Source organism: Syngnathus floridae, chromosome 5, assembly GCF_059516105.1.
Source record: "Syngnathus floridae isolate MCC-2025c chromosome 5, RoL_Sflo_1.0, whole genome shotgun sequence".
NCBI lineage: Eukaryota > Metazoa > Chordata > Actinopteri > Syngnathiformes > Syngnathidae > Syngnathus > Syngnathus floridae.
In genome coordinates, this window is record NC_142417.1 from 238,362 (window position 1) to 266,352 (window position 27,991).

The following is a 27,991-nucleotide window of genomic DNA, read 5'->3' on the forward strand; positions in this document are numbered from 1 at the left end:
CTTCTGTGCAATACTAAGGGCACAAAATATAAGAAGTCACGATAGAAGAAAAAACACAACACAATGAAATGTAACTGTTCTTTGTAATTTTAATTCCCATAATTTAGTTTAAATGCAAGCATTGTTTTTCCTCACTAAAATCTTAAATAAAGACATTACAGTACGACAGAAGCAAATCAGAGTAAGATTTTGTTGAAGCAGGCTACAGTTTTTTTGCCCCCCGTTTGTTTGTTTGTTTGTTTGTTTGTTAGTTAAATCCACACATTAGACGCAACGCGGCGAGCGAACAGGAAATAGCGCAAAACATTCAAAAGACGACACAGAGCCGGAAAAGGCCGCAGGCCGGCCGGCCGAGGCGAGGCGAGGGAGGGAGGGAGGGAGGGAGGACAGGGACTATCACGTTCTACCACATTATGCACGTACATCAATCACACTCAGATTGGCAGCTCCACTCACGCACACCGGGGGGGGGGGGAGCTACACGGCAACGAGCGACAACGACAATTTCGTGCAGGCAAATTGATGTTTCCAAAATGATGCCACAATCCGTCCCTACGAGGTCAACTGCATGTGATCGCAATGGAGAAATGTCGCCTTCTACTGACAATCACATGAGATGACCCCTACTTCGTACCGAGCAAAGGAAATCCCTTGCGAGAGTTAGTTGCTATTATTTGACGTCGTCAATGAACACTTGGCCCGTGGCGTAGACAAAAAAAAACCCACAACAAAACAAAAGAAACAGAAAATATCCTTGCAAAATCCACAAGCATTGATTGATGCCTCAAAACCCCCCCAAATACACGAGTGAATAAACACGTTAAGGTGACACAAAGCAAATACATTTGAATGATTACATTTCATGAAAAAGATCCCAAAATCCAGGAGCCATTCAAAATGTGGGAAGGTAAGCAAGCCACTGACTGTCATTTGATGAGCAAAAAAAAATGACCAACGGTCAAAAAGATCTAAATCTTAACAATTTGCATTTTGAACTGTTGCAACGATTTTTTTGCACTAAAATGTCCTTTCGAACATGATCTGTACAACATTTGAAAGTTTTACAATGATGAGGGTTGTAGGAACAATCAATCAGATGGATGTATCAACGGATGGATGTCAAAAAGATCTTGAAAACAAAGGCAAGTGCGTTTCATTCCGAGTGTTCGCTGTACCATGGCAAATATCGTAACTATTCAATGCTTGGCTTCTTTATCTTTAGCAGCCATTAGTTGTATTTAACGCACACTGCTTGCTACCAGAGGTCGGTGTTGACCGTCACTTGCGCCGTGCCGTGCCGTACGTGCGTCCCTTTTGACTTTGGAAACAAATGGCAAAGTACAAAATGGTGGTGGGAGTTAGCAACAAAAGAGGAGGGGGGATTACTTGCATGTCATTACATATCAGCCCACGTTGCTTGCTGGCTAACAATGGTCCTCTTACAAATGCTAACCAATTCCGACCACGCGTCTTTGACAATTCACTCTGTTTCCATTATTGCTGTATTTGAGCACCCCGTCCCGTCCCGTCCCGTCCCGTCCCGCCCCGTCCCTCTCTCTCACACAGTCCAGTTAAACTTTAACCCACATTGTGTGACTTTTACACTTGTGTCGCCATTGCTGTAATTTCAGACCCCCCACGCATGCACGCATGCACGCACGCACAAATGAGTAACCACCCCCAGTAAAATATGGTGTCCACTGTCCTGCTTCCTTTTCCTTTTCGGCCAAACGGCTACACGGCTGATGCTAGCAAGAGGGCCACGGGCGGGCCTGGCCTATTTCCCCAATCCGGAGGGAAGCAAAATTACAAAGTATGTCATCATCCACAACATCAAGCACGGGAGGTTCCATTTCAAACGATCGGCAGCTTGTCCCCAGTTAAAATATTGTAGAAAAATATATCGTTTTGATGAAAGCTCTCTAGTTAAACTCTTTTCGTCGTAGCGTTCAAGTGGCGTGGGGACGTTCTAGCGCTGCGGCAGCTACAAAAATAATAACACACAAACATTTCTTTTCTCTCTCACGAGACACTTGTGGTTTGTGTGAAAACGCTTGTTGGCATTGTGAGGCAAGTTGACTTTTTTTTTTCTTTTTCCAGTTATGATATGGATCCCAACAAAGAGTGTTAGGGCCAAACTGACAAAAGAGAAACTCAAGTTTGCAATACGCTTGAACGCGTTACAAGAGTAAAGTCGTACATTTTCAATTGCATGAAAGTCGTCGTACAAGTCACACTTTACTGTATGCAATGTTGTATTAGATGACAGATTACAACAACAAAAATCGAACTCTGTTTTCATGTCTGGCCCTAATACCCGTTGGGAGTTTACAATGTAAACACCGCAGTCAGTACGCAATGATTGAGCAGAAAGGAACAAACGTGTTACGAAAGGCAAATGGCCACCACAAAAGCATAGATTTGTTCTTAGGAAAAGAAAGGAAAAAAACGAAGACCACAAGCAAGTTGATTTCGTTCAGATCAATTCAAACCAATTAAGATCAATGCTTTTGTTCATCTCCAGGTCACACGACCCAGTTAAAAAGCTGGTGATGATCAGTACTGGTGACATTTTGCTAAGAGTCACGCAGCAGCTTTGGAGGATAAGATACAGTAAGCTCTGCATATTTAGATTCAGATTCATAATAACAACAACACTGTACTATTGTTTCGATATGACACATTGAGGCATCTCGTTGTCGCGCGAGACCCAAACAAAAAAAACAAGGCAGTTATGAGCATTTTTGTAGTGTTTTGGCTTCTCGTTGCACCTTACACCTTTTGAGAAGTCGTCATGGCGATTCGAATAGTTGCCTTTGGCACGGTGAATCCCGAAAGGGTCACCTTTTTCTTTCTTTCTTTCTTTCTTTCTTTCTTTCTTTCTTTCTTTCTTTCTTTCTTTCTTTCTTTCTTTCTTTCTTTCTTTCTTTCTTTCTTTCTTTCTTTCTTTCTTTCTTTCTTTCTTTCTTTCTTTCTTTCTTTCTTTCTTTCTTTCTTTCTCTCTTTCTCAAATACAGCCGCCTTTAAACTAACTAGCAGCTAATAGGTCCTCTTCTTTTGATTCGGTTGGCGGTGAGCAACAGTCTCAGCGATGCTCTACTGACACCTATTGTGCTTCCCTGGTATTACACCAAGGAGCAAATAGTCTCTCGTTTCCAATCGATGGCTTTCTCATCAAAATAGCATGATGAAACATACTCTGAGTATGATGAAAAGGTGCCGAGAAGAACCCATTTCCTGACAGTTCCCAAAAAATACGACAAAACATGACCTTCCTCCCACTCGTACCCTCAAACTCCTGAAGGTCAGTATTTACAGTATAGATTTACGGTATGGTACATCCATTAAAAATCCATACAAACAGACACGCGCGCGCGCACACACACACACACACAAATCAACTCTGTAGTGAATCATGTTTTTTTTTGTATGGTATCATGATCAAAAATCAAGAAGCACAGAAAGTCCCAAATTCTGATCAGCCCTCCATCATCACATTTTCCACTTGGCTAACGTGAGATGAGTTGGTTGAGCACGCCAAATCTTGCATATTGATATGAATAATATGTACAGTTGGAGTAATAATTGCTTGCACAGCATTTTTTGAGCTGTATGTACAGTATTGTAGATTTTGAACCAAACCACCCAACCAACCTTCCTCACAGCCTTTTCTTCTGCTTCCTTTACTTCCAGCAAGCCAGCAACTCTTTGGCTTTCCTCTCGGACTCCCTTGTCTTCCTTCCTCCTCCTCCTCCTCTTCCTCCTCTGCGGTGGCGTCGGCGGCGCTCTCCATCACACGTAGGGCAGGATGCCGTACACAAAGACGGCCATGACGGCCGCGCTGAACAGGCCGGCCACGGGAACGGTGACGAACCACGCCAGGAAGATATTCCTGAAGAGGCGCCAGTCCACTGCCTTCCTGGAGCGGATCCAGCCCACGGCCACCACCGAGCCCACCTGCGGGCGGGAAAATGCCGTCAGCGCTCACGCTACGGAAAGCCAAACGATGCCACGCAGAGCTGCAGGCTGATTAGCGGATTTGATTTCACGACTGTACGTGCTGCGAGGAAAATTTGAAACGTTTCCTTCCTTCCAACGGCTGGCCATCATTGTACCTTTCAGTGTTGAAATGGCTCAACTCATTCTGAACCGGTTTAAAGCGGAAGCCTGCTTACTGCAAAAAAATTCCGTCAAAGTGAAATAAGATATTCGAATTGTCAATGTAACGAGACACTAAAACATCATAAGAAGAAGAAGAATAAAATACTATCCCATATTTGGCCGAAAATGAACATCTATGCAAATCATTTATCAAGCGGATGTATTTTCAACACTAAATTGCTCTTTAATATTCAATCAATATACGGACGTCATTCAAAAAGAATTATATTGACAGAAAAGTACAAAAGCAGCCTGCAGCCTGCATCCAAATGTCATCCATTCTGGTTAGTTTGTGCATGCTGGTTAAATAAATCGTCACGCTATCAAACTTGCAGAAGTCTGAAATCAGCACTTGCATCAAATTCAATGGGGTTTTTTCACTTCTTCTTGTTCTTCTTCTTCATTTGACTTTTAACAACAGCAAGCAACTCATGTCAGACTTCCACCGAGACAACCTCCACTCACCTTTTTCTTCTGCCGGAGTCTAATTTACAATGGTCATGTGACCAGAAGGTGCAATGCCCGCAGGCCGGCGGCGGGTGTGATCACGAGGCAAGGAGGACGTGTCCACTGGCACGCGCGCCGTTTGCCTTTTAGATCTATGCGTGCTGACGCAATCGCCGAGGCCAAACTAGATTTTGGTTTGATTTGATTTGAAGGACGCGGCGGCGGCGGCGGCGGCTTGGATGAAGCGTCAACTTGACGTGACCTCTGTGCCATTGCCGGCCTGCAGTTATTGCACATTGTCACGGGAGGCAGGGAGGGAGGGAGGCAGGCAGGGAGGGAGGCAGGGAGGGAGGCAGGGAGGGAGGCAGGGAGGGAGGGAGGGGGGGAGCGGCTCCGGGCCGGGGTCAATCCGGGCCACCTGGGGAACGGCCTCTCAAGCTGTCAACACTGCAACTATTCTTAAATCTTGTCTAATTGGATGGTGAATCAAGCTATGTATCTAAGTCCAGTCTGACAACTTGAGGGGGTTCCCCGGACACCATCGTTCAATCAATCAATTGTTCAATCAATCAATCAAATCACAGACTCTAAACCTGACAAGAGTGAAGCATTTTGCCATAAGTGTGGATTAAGGAGTGATACGGACGGGAATGTTAATGTGAGGGAGGTGATGATGTTGATGAATCAACATATTAGTGCTCAATTAAATACCAGTTTTGACATTTGTGCAGCAACCCTGAAAAATGTACTTCAACCGTAATTCAATTTGATTATGGTTTGATTTGATTTACGATGGTCAAAGTGCAACTTTTATGTTTATTAAAGAAAGGCCTTCGAGGTATTTTTCAAATTCAAATCAGTTTTGGTGACACCCCTAATCATCAGTCCTGTTTCTGTTGAGTTTTTTGCGACATACAAAATAGCTGATTATTGCTTGTGCGTGTTTATCATCACAGTATTTTCTTTCTATCCACGCCGATGGGTTAAGTTTTCTGCCATTTTGAGGAAAAACTGCACAAAGGACCAAAACCGCAACTCTGGAGCTGTGATTGGCGACTGTCATCTATGCGTGACGCCGAGCTCTGTTAAAGCGCGGCTTCGTGACCGAAGGCTGAGATACCTTGCAGTGGGTGGAGCTTATTGGGATGCCCACATTTGATGCAACAAGCACTGTTAGTGCACTCATTACTTCAATGCAAAATCCGCTGTGAAGACAGATGAGGAGGACACAGAGAGAGAGAGAGAGAGAGAGAGAGAGAGAGAGAGAGAGAGAGAGAGAGAGAGAGAGAGAGAGAGAGACAGAGAGAGAGAGAGAGACGGAGAGAGAGAGAGACAGAGAGACAGAGAGAGTGAGGGGGGGAGACAAACATGGAGAGAGATGGGAGAGGTAAAAAAAAAGTGGAAAACAAGTTGTGACAGGTGGGCTATGCAAAGAGAAGGGAGGGGGGAGGTCTTTTGGTGATGGCGGGGGAGGGAGGGAGGGAGGGTCTGCTTGGCAGCCAACAACAGGAAGGTGGAGGGCCCACACGCCAAACCATGCCAGTACTGACAAGGAGAAATGCCAAAAGAGGAATGAGACAGGATGCGACACCATGCTGTTTGGGTAGGGGGTGGGGACAGGGGACTGGAGGGGGCTGTCCCGTATGCTCTGCTCTGGATCCGACATTCCTGTAAAGAGGCGGAGGAGAGGGCCAGCCCGCCCGCACGCACGCCCGCACGCACATCTGTAAGGGGCTACCAGAAATCCAGCAGCACACAACATTTTAGGACATTGTTTTAGAATGGTTCCACTAAAAAGCCAAAATAGTGCACATTTGAACCTAATGACCCAGGAAGAAGTGCGTGCGTGCGAGCGAGCGAGCGAGCGAGCCCTCCTCACCCTTGGACAAATCCTGCAGGAGGACAAAGGCTTGAGTTGAGGGGCCAGCGAGGAGGGGGCCCACTGGATTGCCATACCTTGCAGTGTGTGGTACTGACAGGGATTCCGATATTGGAAGCCAACACGACTGTGAGTGCGGACGCCAGTTCAATAGTGAATCCACTGTGAAGGGGGGAGAGACAAGGAGGAGCAAAGAAACATTTTTCATTGAAATGCCCGCAGCGTGTGAGGGAGGGGAGGGGAGGGGCCGGGCCGGGCTAGGCCAGGCCGGGCCGCCCGTGGCACCGTCTGACCATATTCCAAAAGCACGCTTAATACAGCCAGTCACGCAACTGCCATTTGAAATATGCTCAACACGCACTCTCTCTCACACACACACGCTACCAAAAGACACGATTATGTTAGCACAAGTGGGATTTGTGTGTTTGGCTATTATTCACAATATAGCAGCATTTTTGCAATAATCAGCCTCATTGATATTCATTGGTTCTCAAAAAGAAGAAAAATGTTATTTCCTTTTTTGGACTGAAAAAGTTCAAATTTGAAAACTGTTCAGTTCCAATTTCTTCAGTTAATTCGAGCCAAAGTAAGCGTGGATGTACATACTACGTATGTTTGTGTCTTGTGATTGTCTGGCAACCGACGCACCCCACCTCTCACCGGCCCAAAGTCAGCTGGTACAGACACCAATTTCCCCAGGCCGGCTGCAACTCCGCTGAGGAGAAGTGCTCCTCCGCAAAATGGAGGAATGGGGAATAAGCAGTGAAACGATTTTCTGAATGTAGCTCTTTTGCAACTTGATTTCTTTGAGAGGTCCAAAATCATTGAAAGTCCCTCGACTTTCATGAAGCGGTACTTTCTTCTTTGAGCGGCAACAGTTGCTGACGGTGAAGAAAAGAAATGATGAAACCCTTGCAATGTGCATCTGCAGTGTCCAAAGCGCATAATAGAGGCACAACCGGTCAAGCACATGAACACTCTGGCCTAAGCCTAACCCGGTCCGGCCCGGCCCAGGGGCCCGGGGGCCCGGCCCAGGGGCCCGGCCCAGGGGCCCGGCCCGGCTCCCACACAGCGTGGCATAGAAACAGACAGCGCCTTTACAGCACGGGACCAGAGCAAATTTGTCTTTGCGCGCTGGCAACAAGCTGTGACAGTGATGGAAAGGGCAAGATTGGGAAAGAAAAGGAAGGAAGGAAGGAAGGAAGGTGCCAACGAGAGAGGAAAACCACGAGACCGTGAGAATGACTCACAGATGATGTGGGAAGGAACCACATTTCGAGGTGAGAGACCAGCAAAATAAAGCCAGACAAAGCCATGAGGGCTGCTGGAGGAACATTAAGCACAGATTTAAGAGCTTCACTGGACGGACGGACGGAACGAAGCGCAAAAGGACGAGTCGGCCCGGCGACCCTCGTCCGGTACGTGGACCCCAGCCAGCGTCCCTACTGTGGCCACCCCCTCCCTCCTCCACTGGTACACTTCACTTCACACGCAAGGCCAAAGTACTTCCCGCAGCCCCTCGCGATGCTCCCACACATGCAAAAATGCACATGCCGAGGGAGGGAGGGCGGGCGGGCTAGGGAGGGAGGGAGGGAGAAGCCTTCAACATTCACGACCCGTGCTCACAACATGAACGGACTTATTCATGACATCTTAAAATGGACCGCAGAAGAACGCTTTCCATTCCAAGAAGAAATGAAGTTGCAGAAAAGAAGCTCAATGTCAAAATTGATATGCGAGTCTTGAAATGTGACCACGCCAACTTGGTGTTCAAAAAAACGCTCTCGCGTAAAACCAACGTTGCCCTTTCCTGTTTACAAGAAACCTTTGAGAGGAATTAGCAGCATTTTCCAAAAGCTTTGCCTCCATTGCAGGTGAGCCGGAACTTATTCCAAGTGAGCGAGCGGCAAGGCGTGCTCACCCACAGTGAGTTAGCCAGCCACAACACATGAATTTAGACCCTAACCCAACAAAGGCTTTTAAAAGGCCAAGCCAGTATGGATCAGGAGCCCGGGCCGCAGGAACACACGCTCAAGGACTGCCCCATTGTGATACTACGTATATTCAACATTATTACATAACAAGGGAAAAAACTCTCACGTCAACCTCTATGTGAAGGCCAACCTAATCCTCCGGCCATTAGAGTCCATTGACAAACGAGTGCAGCTTCATTAGTAAACCTTTGGAAATGCGCTCGCTCGCTCGCTCGCTCGCTCAGTCGCTCGCTCGCTTTGTCATCCTACTGCCGTGCTTCCGTTGGAATTCCTTTGCAGCCACGGCTATTGGTGTGGATTTACGTGAACCGGAATTCAACTTGGTCATTCAACTTCGACTTGACAGTCGGCTGACTTGGGAATCGATTGCAACGCCGGCCACAATTGACTCTCCGCGTACGTATAATCCAATACATGTCGTGAGTTTTGTTCCTGCAGCGGTGATGAAGCGCAAATCTATGCACTCCTCACTGGCTTCAAATGACAGGAAGAGCAAGTACTTTGCCATAAAGCAAAGCTAGCGTGGCAGTAAATCATCAGTATGAAAATACAGTATAAACCTATCGAATAAAAAGCTTGTCATGTGGATACGGCCACACTTGCCCCTGCGCGTTCTCTCTCTCTCTCTCTCACTCTATCTCACCTGGAGGGCGTGATGGGAGTCAGGTCCTTCCCCATGGTTTGGATGACCCGGCGGCCCCACACCCACAGGCCGGCGCAGATGCCCACGCCGCCGTAGAACAGCAACCAGATGGGGGTGGCGGCGTCCTGCATGACACCACCCTGGTCGTAGATCATCCACAGCGCCACCAGCGGTCCGATGGCATTACTGCACAGAAGGGAGGAGCGGCTTAGACCTTTGCCGCCGCGTCGGCTCGAGCGCTCTTTCCCAACCACTGTGCCGCCGCCGCCGCCGCCGCGTGTCATCCGGGGATCTGACAATGTTCACGTTTTATTGGCCACAATTGAGTGAGATGCTAAAAATGCCGCAATATAGGAGGAGAAAGACGACAGGTCGGTCGGTCGGTCGGTCGGTCGGTCGGTCGGTCGGCCGCCCGCCCGCTCGCTCGGCTCGGCTCGACCAAGGTTGGGAAAGGGCACACGGACGACCGGCGCAAGGGTCACGCCCGGCGTCGGCATCATCGTCACCTGACGTCGTTGCCTCCGTGGGCGAAAGAGCCGAAACAGGCGGTGAGAATCTGCAGGAAATGGAAAAGCAGAAAGACCTCCGACTTCTCCTTCTCCTCGTGATCCTCCAGGTCGTCCAGGGGCACGGGCCCCGAGCCCCCTTCTTCCTCGGCCCCCTTGAGCTCGGTGGCCAGCTTCATCTCCACGCCGCCCTCTTCCGCCTCGATCTCCGCCTCGGCCACGGCGTTGCAGTACGACGAGTAGCTGTCGTAGCGGATGCGCTTCTTGGAGTAGGAGACGCTGTTGCTGCGGCCCTCCCCGACCAGCTTCTCGCTGTCGTCGCGCGACTCGGTGCGCATGAGCGGCTGCACGGGCATGCCGCAGATGGCCGCCGTGTAGCAGGTGTAGCTGTTGTTGCGCCGCAACAGGCGGTAGTTGTTGTCGGCAGCGGCGGCACCGCCCGGGCGCTCGTTGTCGTCCGCTCGGCCCAGGTGGATTTTGTGCAGCAGGTCTTTATACAGACCCGAGTCGTTGTGCACCGTGTGGTACACTTGGCCGTCGCTGCGCATGTGGCCGTCGAAGCTAAAGCTGCCGTTGGAGACGGGCGACTTCAGGCAGCCGTTGGTCATGGAGTGCGTGCGGCCTGCGTGATCAAACGGCAAGTCGGCGTTTATTTCGGACATGACAAGTCGCCAAAAGCTCGTACCGTAAACTCGGCTATTTGGCACGACGGCGCCTCCGTTGGTCAGGTTGCCGAGCTCGCTGTTGGAGGTGCGCGCGTTCCTCTCGCCGCCGCCGGTGAGCGGCAGCACGGCCTCATCTGTGCCCTTGGCCCCGGGCAGCTCCTTGAAGACGGGGGTCTCCTCCTCCTCCTCGGGGATCTTGTCCAGGCTCTCGTCAGAGATCCTGGACAAGGCCTGCTCTTTCTTTAGACGACCTGGAGAACCATTGGAACCGTTTCACAATTTGGAAAACTCATTGCTGCTGGGGGGGGGGGGAAACAACAACAACGGTACGGTCCAGTCCACAAGTTCAGCCGTCGGCTGGTTGAAAGGCAACTCCATCCATCCATCCATCCATCCATCCATCCATCCATCCATCCATCCATCCATCCATCCATCCATCCATCCATCCATCCATCCATCCATCCATCCATCCATCCATCCATCCATCCATCCATCCATCCATCCATCCATCCATCCATCCATCCATCCACCCCCACGTCATCAACCAGGATGGTTATCAGGCTTTTAGAGGGCTTTTTTTTTTTCATTCAACTACTGGAATGAAGTCCTCTCATTTATTTATCGTAATGTGCGTTTCAAAACAAAAAGATAGAAGCAGAACAAACGCTTTTGCGAGGGAGGCTTGGGCAAGACGGCGGCTTGGGCAAGACGGCGGCTTCCGTACACCTACTTGCTATTTTCCTCTTCATCCAGGGACACACGAAGATCCAAACGAGAGCCGCGCAGACCAGCGATCCTGCCAAGGTGATGAGAAAGATGGCCCACACCGGCAGCATCTCGATCCCCAGCACTGCAAGCAATCAGCGTACGCCGCAGTCACCAGGCAAGAACATTTTTTGGGGTATTCAATGTTTTGCCAGGTAAGCCAATTGAGAACACTTTCTCAATTGCAATGGCGAACATTGCGCCGACATACTACGTACGACGCTCTTCATCTACGTAGCACTATTTTGATCACACCCGCAGCTGGAATTTGGAGCCAGCAGCCCATTACAGCGGCAGCCACGTGATAATTGGATGCTACGTTGGTGTGAGACTCGGCGCCCATCTTACATGGCGCTCCGGTGTACATGATGGAGAAGGTGTTGATTCCGATGGTGGTGGCGTAAAAGAGGGGCAGCGCTCGCAGGCCGTTGGGGACGGGATCTTCCTGAAAAGAGAAAGACCGCATCAAATTTTAGGATTAGAAGATATGAGTTGCGCCATCTTGATTCTTATCGGAAGGAACGTGACGGTAAGGTGACTTGGGCGGGCAGTCGCACGCCACAGCACGGCACGGCACGGCACGGCACGCACGGTGGGATTTCTACTCGGTCATCGTCCCGTGGGAAAGTGCTAACAGGCAACACGCAAAAAGAATGAGGGTCTCCTGTCTCAGCACGTGACTGTCGCTTTGTTGCGAAAGCCGCACCATGCGCTCAAGGGGAAACCGCTACGCACACTTTAAATTAAGGGAGGAAAGATTGCAGACTAAAGCAGTTATTTGCCGCCATCTTGTGGCACAAATAGGCTATTACAAGACCATCGGTCATTGATTTTTGCCTCTGTCCTTATCTGCTGCGAGTGGCGGAGCTTCCCTGGATCGTTCAACGTCTCAACGGCACGACGCTAAATGTACGCCCTTAAGCGCTCCTGTCGTCCACGTTGGTACAATGAAACCAAATCAATTATCCCATGGACACACAAGCCGTCATGATCTATATAACGAGAGATCAGAGCGACAAGCCACAATCGCCGTCGGCATCGTCGTGGCAACAAGAGCGGAATCCCCGCGGGCGCCCGCCTCTGCTGACTCAGATCAGCTGATGAGACGCTTCTCCCATGTCAGACTTGTTTAGCAAATAGTTGTCTGGTAGGGCTCTTTTAGCTGCCTGCTATTGTTGAATAACAGAGGTGCTGTTCTGTTGGTCAGCTGTCACATGTAGTATCTTCCATTTCTGCAGTTCCGCAGTCGGACTGAACGGATGGTCCTGCGACTCATCCATTCGTGACCTTACGATGCGCCGCCGCACGTTCTCACAGACTGTGAGCTTCAAACCTCACACGTTCCCATTGGATCGATGTTGAAATTGATTCTGTTACCAAACAATCAGATCCTTACAATTTCGTCGACTCGGCGAGCAAGCAGGTTCCGCCAATGAAGCCCCTTGAAACCAAAGGCTTCAACTGGGGATGGAGCGCAAGTTGGAGTTCCGCAAGTTATTCTTGGACAGCTGAGTCGCTCGAGCACGCCTTGACCGACTTTCAATGGCGCCGCCGCCGCCGCCGCCGGTGCCCAAAGAAAGTCGCAAGCAAATAGTAAGGGAGCTCAACTCGTCCTGCCAACATCCATCCATCCATCCATCCATCCATCCAACCTACCTTATTGAGAATGGTGTTCCTGATGAGAAGGAAGAGGACTCCAGACATGAGTCCGGACAGCAAGGGGGAGATGAACCACGATGACACTGCACGCAACAGTAAGACACGCACAAAAGGACTCAATTGCTTTTGACTCGTCTTTCTTCTGTTCAACTCATTCTGCATGTTCCCCACGCCTCACGGGGGGTGGGAGGGGCTGTAACTCTAGCAACCCGCTTGGCTGGTCATCAATAGAAAAAAAAAAAGTTTCTTTCACAACAGCGAAGCGAACAATTGCGAGTTTTACCAATCTTCACCAGCTGCATCCACTGGACGCCCTTGGTGCCTATGGCGACCATGGAGAAGCCGATGGTGGCGCCGACGATGCAGTGGGTTCCGGAAATGGGCAGTTTGAGGAAGGAGGCGATGAGCTGCCACACCGCCGAGCCTGCGAGGGAGGACCGCAGCGCAAAGGTGACAAAGAGCAAACGGCGGCGGCGGCGGCGGCGGTCGCGTCGGCTCACGCAAGTCGTCAAATTTCCCAGGGAACTCACCGACCATGGCGCTGACCTCGCCCGCCATGAGCACGGGCACCGTTTCGTTGTACAGGTTGACGTCGATGATGCCCTTGCGGATGGTCTCGCCCACCTTGGCCCCCAGCAGCATGGAGCCCAGCGTCTCGAAAATGGAGGCCAGGATGCAGGCCTGCTTCAGCGTGACCACGCCGGAGCCCACGGCCGTGCCGAACGAGTTGGCCACGTCGTTGGCGCCCACCGAAAAGGCCAAAATGAAGGCGATGATGAAGCCGAAAATGACCATCCACAGATAGGAATCCAGATCCATTTTGATGCGCCCGTCCGTCCGTCCCTCCACCGGATTAGATTCGAAGAAAAGCCAGCTGATTGATGTCGGCTGAGAAAGCCAAAGGGGACCCGGCGGGCCCGCTCCTTTTCTGCGCTCAGCTGTTAACGGAGCTTTTGGAGGCGAGTCCAAAGATCGGAGGAGACTAGCGATGGTGGCTGCAGAGAGCATTCCATGCTTTCATGTGAGACACTCTGTCCGCACCTTCCCTCACCTGTGAGAGAAAGAAAGAAAGAAAGAAAGGAGGAGAGACAGGGATTAGAAAAACTTGCTTTTGTTTCTTACTTTCTATTTGGTGGGAATGGCTTTGGTACTAGTTTCTTTCAATACGTATCGTATACGGGCTCGTTTTCCAGTGCAAGATAACCCACAATCAAAAATAGGTCACTATATAACACTTGCTAAAAGCACTTTGGTTTTGATTTCAGTCACCAAAATATTGGTCTTCAAATGTAGTTCTTTTGTGAAAAAATACTGTTCAGCGCAATGACCTTGATTACTGGCAAAAGAGAATTTTCCTGATCTATTGTGGGAATTCCAAAGTCTTAGTGATAGACATGAAGGACAGAGATGGAAGTCCTCCATTAAGCAAGCGGCCCGGCCCGGCCCGGCCCGGCCCCTCCCCTCCCCTCCGGAGTGTACGTTTCACTTCAACCATTCCTTTTAAAGAGTGACATTTGAAAGGATCCCAGTCAATTCCAAGGGCCATCCCAATAGGGTATGCTAATGACATGAATTGGAAGCATAAAGAAAAAGGCCGCTGCCTTGACGAGGAGCGCAAGGCACCGTCGGCGCCTTCTACGGTTGTGTCGATTGTTCACAGAGCGCATTCTGTGTAAACAAGTCCATTAGCTCAGCATGAGCCCAGTTAGCCTCTCGCTCCAGCTGGAAGTACTGAGGGCACACACACCATTCTTTCGCCCATATTGGACACACACACACACACACACACACACACACACACACAGACAGACAGACAGACAGACACATAAAAGCTTAAGTGGCTTTGATTGGGACCGCAACGGATCGGTACACACGCGCACAGCGATCTAATTGGGAAGAATTCAATTGCTCCTTCTGCGCACGCTCAGAGTTTGCTGCCAAATGTCGAAGAAAGGCTGTCAATTCAAGTGGCTAGTATAATGGAATGCGTCGGCAGATACATAAGATGGCGTCCGTCCGTCCGTCCGTCAATGGCAATCTTGACTGGCGCAAAAGCACCTCAACCAGGTAATACGGCTTCGTACAACACTTCCTGTTAAACGATGGGAAGCAAATGCCAGACAGACATACAATAGTATGCAACAGTGCTATTCTTCTTTGACTTGAACATTTTGGCTTTCCTGCTCAAATGTCCCATTTCTGTCTGCATCTTCGACCTTGATTTTCACGCTGGCCGCTGTACCGCAGCTAACGTCACGTGGTACCGACACCCAGCCAGCGGGACGCTAATTGCATCGCAAAGGCCTCTGCGGTCCGTTGATGGAGCATTTTCAAGAACAGCGAGTTCGACGTCTACAACTGTCCAGCGGTCAAAATGAGGAGAAAGAACGCAATTCCGGTTGCGGCATGACAAGCGGTGGCCACCTTTGGAAAATCTTCTCCAAAAAACATGGACTGAGCCTCGAGAACAAATCAACGTATTCATTATGATCATCATCGCCTCATCGAGAGGACTCGTTCCAGCTGAAGACAAATCATGAATGCCGTCGCCACGACGCATACCTGTAGGTACGGTACGTAGCAGAGCTGCACCAAAGAAACCTCAGCAAACGCAAGTTGCTCAAGTTGCATAACAACTCCATGAGTCATGGAAACGCACTCATGGCTGTTTGAAAGCAATTTATGGAAGACAAAATACGAACTTATGCAATCAGCGTAGAGGCAATGCTTTCAAATAAGATGGTGCTATTTCAACACATCTCAGGGTGGTGCAGTAAACGTTGTTCAGCATTGTCTGCACACTCCTGCCACAAAAAGCAGGATCTTTTCAAACCAATACAGCTCCGACCAACACCAAACATGGTTTCCTGCTCAACCACTGTCCGAATAGAGGCAATGCTTTCAAATAAGATGGTGCTATTTCAACACATCTCAGGATGGTGCAGTAAACGGTGTCCAGCATTGTCTGCACACTCCTGCCACAAAAAGCAGGATCTTTTCAAACAAAATCCAGCTCCGACCAACACCAAACATGGTTTCCTGCTCAACCACTGTCCGAGGTGCTGAGACTGACAAAAAAAAATCCTGTTTACACAACACAAACTTTCCTATTTGGGTGGAGGCGCGGGCGGCGGCTGGTTGTGTCCTGCAATGGTTGGCGCTGCCTGCCTGCCTGCCCGATGTTGCTCAGATCCTTTTCTTATCTGCAGAGTCCCTACTCGGTTGCCAAAAACCGACTTAGCCAGCCAATGTTTACACATTGCAGGTCATAAGGAAGGTTGAGCCAATTTGTCGCTGTCGTAAAAAAACAAATGAAAAGAAAAGCACGCGAAAGCTCCGGAGAACTATTTTGAGCGGAGACAATTTCTTCCTGGAGGACAAAGGAGACACAGACACATGCTAAATGCACCCATCGTTGGAGTTTGTGATGCAATGCAGGGATAGTAAAAAGCTTGGGAAAAATCCAGTTGCAACTCGGACAGCTCCGCCAATGGCGCTTGTGCCCTCCGTTACGACAACACTTGAAAAAAGCTTACAGTCGCTTCCTTTGCAGAAAAGAATACAATGAGCGCCTGACTAGCACGTGAAGCTACAACGTCAGCCTGTGGAAGCACAACAATGCCGTCCCTCCTCTCGCTCTCTGCAGCACAATGCTCATTCATCTGCCTGAGATGCCACTGCAGCGGGCGCCCAACACCGTGGCACCAGCTCGGGCCCGCATTGACAGCAGTGGCGGCGGCGGCGGCGGCAGCACGGTCCACCCCGGCCGGTCCCGCCTCCCACGCGTTGGACCGTGGCCCGACGCCGAAAGGACCAGAAGCGAGAGTCGCACGCAGCGCGGGGTAATGACTCACGGCGGCGGCGGCGGCGGCGGCGCGATACACCTAACGTCCAAGGACACTGCAACAGATGGCTGAATGACTTGCGACAGGGATGTGGGGAGAGAGGAATCCTGAAAGTCAACTCCACTCACCTTCAAGTCTACCCACATCTGTGAAAAAGACATTTGGGCTCGTAGTGTGGTGGCAAGATAAAAGCCAAAATGAGCCACTGACGGGTAAGGAAAAGGGGGAGAGAGAGAGAGAGAGAGAGACAGAGAGCGCGCAGATGATGACAGGAGCAGTGAATGGATCCAAAAGAGCTCCCTCGGCAGGAGAGGCCAAGTAACAGAGCCGGCCAGAGAAAAGAAAAACCAAAGCCAGTCCAGACAGCCTTTCCCAAGAATAATCTCCACGTCGAAAGCAGGCCGCTCGGCCAATGAGCGGCTGTCGGTGTGCAGAGAGGGTGGATGTGAGAGCGGGAGGCGGCCAATCGGGATCGAGTCAGTGGTGTAAACGTGCCAGCTGAGAATCGGTGTGGACATTGAATGCCACCATCCTAAAAATAAAAAAGCGGTGTGATGAGGAGGGCGACGTTGTGGACCTGTTCAATGGTGACATTCCACCGGGTATGATGCTCATCAACTTGACAGCGTGGAAGCGAGTGTGCTTTCATTCTGTCTTCAAGGGTCAAACGGAGAGCAGCGCTCACTCGTTCACGATTGATAAAAAGGTGTATACCACGTGTATCCAAGACTGTCAATTGACAGGTCTCTGGCCGGTCAGGTCCAACATTTCACACTTAAAAGCAACCAAGTGAACGTGTGAAGTTAGCACAACGAGGCGTCGAAGAATGCGGTGAACACGCGGTGGCTAATTCAAAAGGGCCCAGCGTCCCGGCCGGGCTCGTTACAATGTACGCGTTCTATAGAAGTGGTCAAGGATCGACACGGCCACCCACCGGTGATCTTTAAATGGCTCCAGCGGAAGTAGGAAACACTTTGACGACAGGCGCTGACCGGCTAACGGTTAGCTAGTAAACGGCTTGCTGTCTCGACAAGCTCATTGTCTGGATCCCACCTTTCCAAAGCACACTTACAGTTACCATGAGGCTAGCGACCTAAAGTGGCCAACGATAATATTAGCGTACACGTGCATTTTCTGGTTTCAATCTATTTGTATTGAATGAACTCAATGAACAGGAGCATCTGGGGAAGATTCCATTGGTAAACTATTCAATAGCTGCAGCCCTGAGGTCGAGTCCAATCAAATGTCCCATCATTCTGACAACGGACTATAATTCTCCGTCCTTCACCTCCTAGCAGGAGGCGATGATGCTGATGCGGCGACATTGTCTCGGTGACTCGGCCTCGTTGCGCACGACGGACCGCACGCACGCACGCACGCACGCACGCACGCACGCACGCACGCCATCTCTGCCACAATCGTTCCTTTCACTGAAACAAGAGTGCGTGCGTCTCTACGTGGCTGCGTTTTGTCAAGCCGGCGAGGCCTGAGTCACAGCCGGGTGGTCACTCTCCAGACAAACAGCGGAGTCCGCTCTGCCTACGCTTGACAACAATGCCGGAGGAATACTTCACTGCCTGCTGCAGGAGTGAGCCCCGCTGGTTATGATGAACTAACCGGTCCGAGGTGGGGGTTGTTGTTGTTTTTCTTCCTTTCAGACCTCAACTCTGTACTAGTTTGCAATTCATGACCGCTATAAACGCATCTAATCAAATGATTTCCGCTTCACTGATCCTTTCCCAACTTCCGTCGTCAGCCCAGTTCATCCAAAGCCAAATGTTACTTACATACATGACTGAAGCAAAGGTATTTGCATGAGGTCCGGTGGAGTGTCGCCTTGCTCCGCTCCGCTCCTCTCCTCTCCTCCCCTCTCCTCTCATTGATTTGTCCTTTGCGTCCGAGAGTTGTGAGCCGTGGCTCGTGTGGCTCCTCTGCTCTCGTCTCCTGTGCTGTGCTGTGCCGTGCCGTGTCGTGCCGTCCTGTCCTGTCCTGTCCTGTCCCTCTCGGTGCCCCAACTGGCCCTGGCTGCTCCAAAGCCTTTCTGCGTCAGCTGCACCTGCTGACTCGGACTCTGCAAGTGCTCCGCAGCGGGGGGGCGCTGTTGCCTACGAGCCAAGTGCACGCACGCGCATTCTGTGTGTTCAGTCAGACTCGCTCGAGGGAGGGAGGAAGGAGGAGTGGTGGTGGTGGTGGTGGTGGTGGTGGTGGCGGCTTCAAGAATGACAACAACAGCATGCATGACTGCAATAAGCATGTCTGTTTCAACACGGCGTCAAAGGCTACACACACGCGCGCCAAAATATTCGCTGCCTCTCACGTGATCTCACCACAGCCTCTTGACTTTTGTCCAAACATTTAATTGCTTTATTTCAGAACGCTGCCATACGCATAGCTCCTTAAATACCGTTGTGTATGTGACATGAATATTTTGGCGACTCTGATGGATCCTGCGGCTTTGCGGTCAATGTATACAAGTTGCTGGAGAGGGAGGCACTGTGTTTGGATGGTGAAATACACCCAATATTTTGCACACTAGGATGAGATGGCAATAAAAGCAGCGTTGTTAGTATCTCGTTTCAGCTACAAGCTGGCGGCCATCTTTCTAGGGTTGAAATTCTATCGAGTCCATTAAGAAAGGTATCTTGTGGAACGGACGGACGGAAAGGGAGTTTGACAAGCGACAAGATTTTGCTAGCGAGCACTTTGTCATCACCAAGTAGAGTTGAAAAGCAAATCATCCTCACTTTTGACTTGATAGCTCCAATACATACGTACGTACATTTGACTGGCTTTTTGGACATTTGTTTCAAATGTTTATTTTTTAAAAAGGCTATGAGTCCTAAATGCAAGAAGAAGAACAAGAAGAAGAAGAAGAAGAAGAACTCTGGGGGGCTCTTTTTTTTGGGTGGCCATATTAAGCGTCACACTCCAAAGAACGGAGCGACCAGTGGCGCCGGCCGGCCTTGGCAACAAACAAGGCCGCCGACCACGTTACAACAGCAAACAATCAACACACGCTACGTTCTGTTCAAATTGCGTTTTAAGGTCAGCTCTCTTTGGTTTCACTTGCCTTTTCCCAAATGGCAAAGTCACTACTCACTTGACACTCTTCACACTTCTGTTTGTTGGCAAGAGCATCCAAACGAGGATGCTGCACAAAATGGAACACAATCTATTGTTGGACAATGGCTCATCGGTTTGGATTGAGAATCAACAGTTTGCTCGTGGAAATAATGACAAAAAGAGCAAAGGAGCGTTTCGGTGAACTGAGGGCAGGCGAAATACGCCGAGGTCTCGTGACATTTACTCGCGAGATATGTGACGGCCATGCAAGATATTTACTTCCGAGCATTGTCGAGATGTCGTTTTTCAGTAGATTTGGTTTGGCTCTGTACGGTCAATCATTTTGCGCATAACGTCCGACATTGACCAAGAGTTTTCAAGACAACTCCCAATCCAGACCTCCCTATCAATCATTCTGCCTTCTTCCATTTGGAATTGTATTCTCTGTCCTGCGTCCGTGTCCTCGCAAGTCAAAGTGCTCTCAGCCCGCGAGCTTTTTCCTCGCCTCCGTTGCCATGGCCCAGAAGCACTTCTCTTCCAAGAACCAGAAGCTGTACAAACTGGATCGCTTCATGCCTTCAACCCATCTCATGAGTAAATGGTCATCTATCTGGCTGCGGGCTCACAAGTACAGCAGCGCCAGCCAGCAAGCTCGACATACTAGCGACGCGCTTCCCCAAAGCTTAGCCTGCTCATCTAAGATGGCCAAAGCTCTGCACCAACATGTAAAGCGAGCGAAGACGCGTGGCATCGAGAACAAAGCGCTACGTCAATGGTGACATTTCATCGCAAAACTCCGGGGGATCGAGTGACCCACCCCACCCCGGCTTCTTAACCGAACTTAACGCACAACTGCCAAATGACTTGTTCTTGAGAAGCGACGACTCAATGTCTTCAACAAATGTTCACGTATGACTGTCACGTTACATAAGGCGGCCGGGCAAGTGAAACGTGATCCGCGTGACCAGCGTCTGCTTTTAAAAAGACCACCGCCAGATTGACACTGTTGATTTTGAAATCAACGTGACGGATTTCGAGCTTCTCTCCCAAGCACAAGTTAAACACACACACACACAAAGAATTTGTTGCTTTCTTGCTTTGAATAGCTCACTCAGAATGGCGACCAAACTGCGGGTACAAAGAACCTTGCCGTTCATTATCAATCGAGCCGGGTCAACGATACAAATATCAGCGACAAACAAGCATCCTTCTGGAAACAGGCAGCTCACAAGATTTACTTTGTCTGACTCTGGGCACTACATACATCCAAATATTTGTATACGGGCTGTGGAAAAGTCAGTCTTACGTAACAAAGGAAGAAAAAAAAGATTTAAGATTTATTATCAGCGTGACTTGCAATAAAATGTAGAGGCCTTCTCAGGATTTGTAAAATCCCATGTTTGTATCTACATAGACAAACAGCCACGTACGGTAAGAGACTGAGAGAGGGAGAGAGAGAGAGAGAGAGAGAGAGAGAGAGAGAGAGCGAGTTTCCCCGCTAAGCTGGATCTATTGGCCTGTGCCCTCCTGCTCCTAATCCTGGTTTTCAGCACATGACCCAGCTAACAGTATTAGAGGGGCGCTTTGATTAGGGTCTGGGGGGGTCCCGTACACCTCCAGCAATGGCTTCCTTGGGCTCAGACGCAGACGCACGGCCCGTATTAACGGCGCATTTGACCTTGGCGGGCGCGCAAGGGCCTCCCGCGACCGTTTAGGCACGAGGCCGCTCGGATTAGGTTGGCCGCTCAGTGGGTCAGCGGATTAGCGATGGGCGGGCGGGCGGGCGCGCTGTTATTTGAAGGTAAAAACCAAGGGTAATGCTCCAAATGGAATGGCTAGTGCTAGAGGGCTGGGAACTTTCCTAATGTTTAGGATGTGCCTCTGTCTCAGTCACACTGAAAACAGATTTCATTCTGGTTCATGACAGGATTCCTATTATTGTAAAGCACTTGTTCAAAAGTGTGTCGTACATACGTCTCATGACTAAATGTCATTTGTCTGCAGTCATGACGAAAGTCAATCCTCTTTCAAATGACATGGTGGTTGCTTATGATTTCAAATTGGATGCTTTCTTCCTCCATGGTTGTCGACTGAAAAGGGTAAGCGGGAAGTTTGCCTGTGCAACTCAACAATGGTGACACTATCAGTACGGCACAATCTGACAAGAATCCTTAAAGGAATGCACCCGTAATCCTCACAGGAAACCAAACAAACAGCAAGCAAGCAGGCGAGCAGGCAAGCAGGCAAGCAAGCAAGCCAGCCAGCCAGCAAGCCGGCAAGCAAGCAAGCAAATGCGCACTTGTTTCCATGCGGGCACATGCGCACATTGACAGGAAGAGAACAGGATTTCATTTCATTTGGTGCTAATGTGCAAACATGCCGTGGACAGCTTTGAAGAAAGAGCGTCCGCAGCATTGGCGGCGCGTTCCCGTCCGTCCTGGAGCCGCAATCATCATAACATGTGAAACCTTAGCAAGATGTCATCAGCTGTTCAGCACGGGGACAATCCTGGAGAACGACATTCAAGCCTGCTTTGGCCAAGAATAGCGCACGCTCACATTTGAAGAAAAACGCTTTGACCTTGCACCGACATTTGGGCTATCAATGGACGAGCGCTTGTCCTACTGAAAAAGATGAACCCAAAGAAGATTTGATTTGATTTGATGTGATGTGATGCTATCTTTACGTATGTCACGAGAATGTCTTATCTGAGGGAATTGCGTCGCAAAACACAAGTGGTGTACTAGCGGCAATTGTTGTTGCGTTTCTGTTTCAACCACCTCACGTGTGCCCTTAGGACTTGAAGGAAGAGACACGATTGAGGACGGACTGATGTCAACTCGCTTGCTTGCTTGCTTGCTTGCTTACTCGCCTGTGTGTCAGTTAGCAGAACAAATTCAACTCTCGTCTTCAGTGCGGAGCGCATCACTTCATTCCTCTCTTATCTTGAGTCGTGTGCAATAAATTGTCTTTGGTCCAACCCCTTGCTGAATTTCACCACCACCACCACCACCACCACCACCACCAGACAAACTAGCCCCAGCCACCTCCCGAGCCCGCCGCTGCAGCCCGAGGTGTCGTGTTGCTCGCTAAAGACGTCCGTCGCTTGACCATTTGGCTGGAAATAGCAACGTGACACAAACACCGAGCGGCCGGTGAGCCAGCTGCTCGTCCTTACATGGAGCCCTGCCCTGACCCTACGGTCAAATTCGGGCTGGGCCGGACCGGACCGGACCGGAAAGCACGTGAACCAAAGGAGACAGGCGGCGTAACGACACCGAGCGCAGCGTCAGCAGCTTGAAAAAGGACAAACCTGACTCAAGAATACGCAGGCCAATAATGTTTCCCAACTTCCACTGGCTGTTTCTGACAACGACAAGAACGGAAGCAAGCCAACCGTGGGCAGTATGACAACACATCTACCTGAGCGTGATTACCATCATTTATTCAATTATTTTCCACACACGCACGCACACACATTTGAATCATGGCGCAGCGACAATGACAGCGCTAGTCGGAAGACAAACGCTATCAATGATTGTTCGACAATTTCCTGGAAGCAAAATAAAAGCACAAATATTTCAAAAGGAATTGGAGGCTGCGTGCAAAGCACCAATTTGCAGAAATGCTTTGGATGAATTGGACTGCTGCCCTGCCCTGCCCTGGCCTGCCCTGCCTGCCCTGATGTCACTGAAATGAAAAAGCTGAGCTGCCATGCCTTCTCACCATTTGTTTTCAGCCTCTCTTGGTGCTGACGCCTTTTCAGCACATAGTCTGGTGTATACATATGTGGCCTAAGCTTGCCGTCAACAACAATGGTTTTCTTCCCATTTCCAGCCAAGCTTTCCTGCTGCTGTCAATGTCAAATGCTGTCAGCTCTAAACGAGTAAATGCAAGGGCAACAAAGGAACGCTACAGGCTGGCCACATGCGGCCATCTACCATATCTAGCCCTACATCAAGCGTGAGCGTTTCCTCTCCGCCGCCGCCGCCGTCATGCCATGTTGTCATTGCGATGACAGGCGAGGGAGGACATAACCACGCGATTGTGCTTCAAGGACGCTGGGAGGTGGCAGACTGTCGGCTGACACCGGCAGACGCCAGCAACCAGAAGCCCGCCGGCGTCCCGCAGCATTGTCATGGAAACCAGAAGTGAACGCCTTTCCTACGCACGGCCTTCTCTTTTTCCCGTTTGTTTTTGGGGGGCGGGGCTCGCGCCAAGATAACAAAAGCATATCGAATAGAATGACTGGATTGTCATTGGACAACTGACCAGATTCACGCTGTCATTACGGGGAAATTGCGCCTTTAAGAAAATCTGACGTTACATGACAAGCAGCATTGTGTCTTTCTTCAATGGAGGCTAATAAATATTTGATCTTAGATTTCAGAACCGTCATCATGTGATTTGTGTCACCTGGCTTCGCGTGTCAACTGTAGTGAAACCTCGATTGATAGGAAATAAAAACGTTCAGCAATTTCAAATAAAGGTGCGTTAAACGGTACACACCTACAATGACATTGCAAAGTTCATTTGAAACAGCGGAGGAGTTTGAATGGCAACTTTGGCCCAGTCAAAATGACCTTCTATTGAGATCCACTCTACCGGACGATACGTATGACGACAATGAAGTCCGAAAGCAACAAAGCCATCCATCACGGGGTGAGTTGGAGTTGTATCCGTTTCACCGTCAAAGGAAAAAAGCGACAGGTCTGACAGGACAGGCGAGGCGAGAGGCGACAGAGAGAGAAATCATCGGAAGACGAGTAGAGACGGAGAAATGTCCGAGGCGGCGGCGGCGGCGGGCGTTCACACTCGAAAGAACTTGAAAGACTCGAAAGAAGCCAACCGCGACTGAATTTGTTGCAACGCTATCGTCGCAGTTGGATTTTGGTCACGAGTGCAACGCAAGTGTGACCACAATGAAGCCAGTGTGTTCACTAAGGTGTTCATCAAATGGCCGTCTGAGGAACCTGGGGAGGGAATCAAGTCGTATATTCTGTACTTTGCTCAAGTGACGAGACGAGGTGTCGCCACGGCGCAAAGCTCCTCCAACATGTCAACATGCGGGGCGGGCTACCGAGAAAGAAAGCTCACCTCCATGAAAACGGCTCTGACTCTGCATTCTCACCATTGCGTATAATAACATGAAAACATTACACACTGGACTCCAAGCACCTGATCCCCCACATGCAAAGAGATTTGTTTTCATCAACACTTTTGACGGCCAAAAATGAGAACATTCCAAAAGTTATGTTCTTGGGTCCTCATGTGAAAGAAAATCTTTTCTTCAATCTTTTTTCCTTGACAAAAAGGTCAGACAAGAGTCACCTATGTATGTATGTATAAGTCAAAACAGTCTCTAATGCGCCTGCCTCCATGTGAACCAGCTAGCATCCCACTCGATTGGATTTTTGAACAGGGCTCGGCCCTTTTTCCACGTACGTAGTCCGTCCAAAAAAGGCTTGCTTTGGACATACGGCTAGAAAATGCTGCACGGGTAGTCCTGTACATTCATGGCATGCGGTCGATTCTACTCGCCCAGCCTGTAAAACTGCTTGGAAATACACCCATCACAGACTCGATTCCATTCCGAAAAGAGGACGCTGCAAGTCAAGTTTCGTTTTGCTCACTTGGGTCACCTTATTCTTTTTCAGCTCATGCCGCGAAATCATCAGAAAAGGTCGCGAGTCAGCGTTTCAATACCTTTCGACTTCTTTTAACATCTGCATTGTGATGGAGAGATTCAGTGCTTCATTTTTGCTTAAGTCCATGTAAACGGCCGTGCCCCAAGTTCAGAAAGGCTTTCTGAACATGTTGAGGAAAAAAAATCAATCAATCAATAAATCCTTGCGTGAGAGCACGCACGCACGCACGCACGCATCTCAACAGCTCTTTTCACCTGTGCGCACAAAGGCGGGATCTGCTCAACAAACATAGGTGAGACCGTGCGAGGGTGTGAAGAAATAAACATGCATCCATTCTATCTTAGCTGCTGTTGAAGACAGCCATGTTGGACAGGAAATGAAAAGACGGAAACGGCGGGCTCTTCCTCGCCATATCGGACATGGCTTTGCATGGGATCACATTGCTTGGTGTGTGTGTGTGTGTGTGTGTGTGTGTGTGTGTGTGTGTGTGTGTGTGTGTGTGTGTGTGTGTGTGTGTGTGTGTGCGCGCGCGCATAGCTCCCTATAAAGACGGAAGTCGTTCATCTACCTATCTTATCTGAACGCGCTTTCATGTCTGCTTTAAAACGTTTACAATCTGTCTTTCAGTTCTGATCAGGTTTTCAAGAGGCGTAAAGCCGTTAGTGACACACACACACACATACACACACACATACACACACACACACACACACACACACCTTTTTCTTTGGATGCAAACAACAGAAAAGGGCCTTTTTTGCTTTCTTATCAGGAGATGATGATTAATTATTAACTCCCAAACTCCACGCTGACCATTTGTTACCCCTGCAATTGCCAGTATGTTTTGTTGCTGTGGTTATAGTAGCGACTAATAATGCCATTTCATTCCATTCAATCAAAACACCACCGTGCAGTGTTTGAAATGAGTCAAATAAATAAGGAAACAAGCTCGAATGTTAAATCTGACATCTGACTGGTGACCAACATTGGGATTTGAATGGAAATGTTGAATTTTGTCAAAGCCAGTTGGGAGCTCGATACGTCCAGTAGGTGTCCACTTTGACTGCTTATCACAATCAACACAGTACAATAGTCTTGCTCTAAATAGACTGTAACCTTTTTGCATTTTGTCATTTTCTTGTCGCGGTTGGATGGATTGTGATGCAGGGTCTTCCTGCGATTCTTTCCACCTCCTGCATACTCACTCCTTTTGTATGGTGGAAAATCTATCTATCATGTTGACAATGGCATTGGCTCCCTCTTTGGTAGAAAGAACATAATGGGTGTCTGGCTCCTCAAAGGCAATCAACAGGGACTTCATTAAATCAAATAGGGAACACGCACGCTAGCAGAGGCCCAAACAAGATCTTGGTTTTTGAGAGGGAGCACACTGTACATCTTTGTAGCGGATTGGAATTGGCATGACGGCACGTCGAGGCATAATACTCTTTGGTAGAATACAGATAGATGTATAGCTTTTGTTTAAAATAAATAAAAAGAGGACCTTGAAAAAAATCGCTATATTTAAGGGGGGGTGATTAAAATGAGTGGAAATTAATTTTCAAAATCGTTCATCCCCAGTGTTTAAGGTTCCACAAATCGCGAAAATGTCAATTGGCGAATATGCAGAGGGATGACGACCACTTTGCCACGGTGCACATTGCGCTTGCGCAGCGAACACACTCTTGCGGCTTCAACAGAGTCAAATGAACTCGCGTGATTAACAGTCAAACGAACAGCCGTATACAAACCCTACAAAAATCATTAAAAAAAAACAAAAAAAAAAAAACAGCCAAGCGTTCGCCCTCGCTTAAATGGTCCACTTTCCCACATTAGCGGGGACTTGGAGCCGCAGCCGGCTTTTTTAGTCCAAAATGTGCGCTATTGTGGGTTGGGGAAATCCCGCACGTGCCAGCTTTGGCGTGCTTTTACTTGCCACGGGACAAGCGGGCGGACGGACGGACGGACGAACGGACGAACGAACGAACGAACGAACGGACGGACGGACATACACCACATACACACAGAACATCTCCAAATGAGACACGAGCGTGTCCTTGCACGGAGAAAAAGCTGCGTGACTTTGGAGCCACGCACGGCGTCTGATTTGTAATCCACGCGTACAACGAACGCATTCGGCCCAGGGCCCCGTTCCTCCTTGAACGCAGCGCAGGCGGGCGGGCGGACACACACACAACCCCACATAACACAACACAACACAACACAAGACAATACAGCAAGCTAGCTCCTAATAAGAGAAACAGTCCCCCCTTGCAACAATGGCGGGTTGAAGGGAATATCGGACAAGGTACTTACCGAATGGATCAAACAGGAAAACGCCTCGAAGCGAGAAGTATTCAGCGCCGAGTCTCGACCCTCTCGCCGTCCGTATGTTCGTTCCCCCTATAGAGGTTCCGGTGGAAAAATGTCACGGATTCCAGCGGTCGGTTGGCCGGCCGGCCTGTCGGGTCGCGTCGGGTCGGGTCGGTCGCCTCCCCCGCCCTGCTCTGCTTCTGTCTCGGGTGAGTGATGTCTGTTTGCCTGCTTCACTCGGAGCCTCTCTCACGCCACCATGTTGCCAACGCCGCCAATGTCGCCTGGTACCGGGCTTCGACTCTCATCCGGGCGTTCAGAGGATTGAGCCGAGAACACTCGGGAGGGATGACAGCTTTGGGATGGATGGAGGAAGGAGGAGGGACGGAAGGAAAGAAAGGGG

The 27,991-nt window shown here is 49.6% G+C and overlaps 1 protein-coding gene across 5 annotated transcripts; it reads right to left on the reverse strand.

Moving 5' to 3' along the window:
* Positions 1 to 71: 71 nt before the first annotated feature.
* Positions 72 to 27,982, reverse strand: slc20a2 (solute carrier family 20 member 2). 5 transcript variants are annotated; one of them, XR_015858792.1, is made up of 12 exons: positions 27,592 to 27,982; positions 13,250 to 13,770; positions 13,003 to 13,143; positions 12,717 to 12,802; positions 11,409 to 11,505; positions 11,026 to 11,145; positions 10,316 to 10,546; positions 9,631 to 10,252; positions 9,125 to 9,310; positions 6,565 to 6,649; positions 5,729 to 5,813; positions 3,811 to 3,957 (listed from the first exon to the last, which is right to left on the reverse strand). XR_015858792.1 is itself a non-coding variant. In XM_088377292.1 (11 exons), exons 2-11 carry the CDS (start codon positions 13,725 to 13,727, stop codon positions 3,793 to 3,795), a joined length of 2,211 nt encoding a protein of 736 aa, XP_088233418.1. In that variant the 5' UTR covers positions 13,728 to 13,770; positions 27,592 to 27,982; the 3' UTR covers positions 72 to 3,792. The 5 variants fall into 5 exon arrangements, 4 of the variants coding, with proteins under 4 accessions (XP_088233418.1, XP_088233417.1, XP_088233414.1 ...); XM_088377292.1 differs by lacking the exon at positions 6,565 to 6,649 and having other exon boundaries at positions 72 to 3,957; XM_088377291.1 differs by lacking the exon at positions 5,729 to 5,813 and having other exon boundaries at positions 72 to 3,957; positions 27,592 to 27,980.
* Positions 27,983 to 27,991: the final 9 nt, after the last annotated feature.